The sequence below is a fragment of the Alligator sinensis genome, unplaced genomic scaffold (assembly GCF_000455745.1).
Source record: "Alligator sinensis unplaced genomic scaffold, ASM45574v1 scaffold1648_1, whole genome shotgun sequence".
NCBI lineage: Eukaryota > Metazoa > Chordata > Crocodylia > Alligatoridae > Alligator > Alligator sinensis.
In genome coordinates this window covers 4,165-5,733 of record NW_005844345.1, presented here as the reverse complement: position 1 = coordinate 5,733, position 1,569 = coordinate 4,165, and the positions used below count along the sequence as shown (strand labels likewise).

At 43.1% G+C, this 1,569-nt stretch overlaps 1 protein-coding gene across 1 annotated transcript in view; it reads left to right on the top strand.

Annotated features, from left to right (window-relative positions):
* LOC102387503 (tripartite motif-containing protein 52-like) overlaps positions 1-1,239 on the top strand; it is a 3,308-nt gene extending 2,069 nt beyond the window's left edge. The window contains exon 3 of the mRNA XM_006039338.1: positions 1,153-1,239. Within this exon, the coding sequence (XP_006039400.1) occupies positions 1,153-1,239 (87 nt within the window). The remainder of the gene's footprint in view (positions 1-1,152) is intronic.
* The last annotated feature ends 330 nt before the right edge of the window (positions 1,240-1,569 follow it).

Sequence of the window (1,569 nt, the reverse complement as noted above, 5' to 3'; positions counted from 1 at the left end):
AGCGTCGGTTGTGTTTATGTCTCTTGACTCAATCCCAATGAGAAAACAAGGGAGTTCTTGGGTCCAAAAATATCCTGAAATCACTCAGAAGTCAAGACAGGCAATTTTGATTTTGCGTATTAGGCTTCCTGAATTGTTACTGCCAATAGCACTGACTAGTAAAAGAGTCCCAAGGGATCCTGGCTGATTAGTTTCAGAAACTGGCCATCATTTCCTCCAATCAATGGCGCTAAGTTGGAAAGAACTCAGTGAGACACTAAATCATAGCAATGTAGCAATTTATTTTTAGCAAACGGTACCAGACATTAACACAGCTGTATTCTTTCTCCCAATAGTGGTAAGATTATAGAGAGAAGTGTATGAGAACCGTTGCTCAGGAAAGGAATGTCTTCTCCTGTGAAAAGCGTCCTCTGCTTTCATTTTTTGAGTTAGGGGGTTAGGGGTTAAGTGGGTGGGCAGGGGGGCGGGAGGGGTTGTTCCTTAAGAAAATGTCATGGAGTTATAGAAACTAAGGGCTGGAAGGGACCTGGAAAGATCATCTAGTGCAACCCCCCTGTTCTGGGTAGGAATACTGCTGAGATCAAAGGATCCCAGCAAGGTGTCTGTCCAGTCTCCTCTTGAAGACTTCCAAGATTGGGGACTGCACCACCTCCTTGGGAAGTCGATTCCAGGTTCTGGTCACCTTTACCATAAAGGAGTGCTTCCTTGCATCCAACCTGAACCCATCCTCTAACAGTTTATGGTCATGGCCGCTTGTCCTCCCCCGGGGTGCCCTAGTGAAGAGTTTTTCTCCTGACTCCTGATATTCACCCCTTACATACTTATAGGTGGCCACCAAGTCCCCCACAGTCTTCTCTTCCCCAGGCTGAACAGTCCCAGATCCCTTAGTCTTTCTTCCACGGTAGTGCAATCCATAATGTTTTATTTAACAAAAAATGCTATTTTCCATAACAAAGAGGTTTAGAAATTCAGAAAAAAAATACTAGATCTATTGATGAGGCAGCCACTGTCTCTGCACTGTTTCAGCTGATCCTTTAGTTCAGACTTATGAGTGGAGAAGCAGAATCCCAGGAGGTAGTTCTTTGAGCTGGTAGCTAATTTAGTGTTGATACACCAGTAAAACCTACACACATTTTTTCCCCCTTTGTTAAGGAACAAATTCAGACCCACCTGCAGACTCTGAAGGGAGAGCGAGAGAAGCTCAAAGAGTTTCAAGTGCGTGCCTTTGTGCAGGTGTAAAGGACAATCCTGGATTAAACCCTGTCTGCATTCACATAGAAATATGGGCACACAATTGCTGTATACACACAAAGATACAAGGAACACACACACATGTGTATGCACAGACACATGGAGAAAAAGGCTGCCTGTATGCAATCACACACATACAGTATTATATATAAAGAAACACATCCAACATTTTTGGATATGTTTCTTTATATATAATAGTGTATGTGTGTGATTGCATACAGGCAGCCTTTTTCTCCATGTGTCTGTGCATACACATGTGTGTGTGTTCCTTGTATCTTTGTGTGTATACAGCAATTGTGTGCCCATATTTCTATGTGA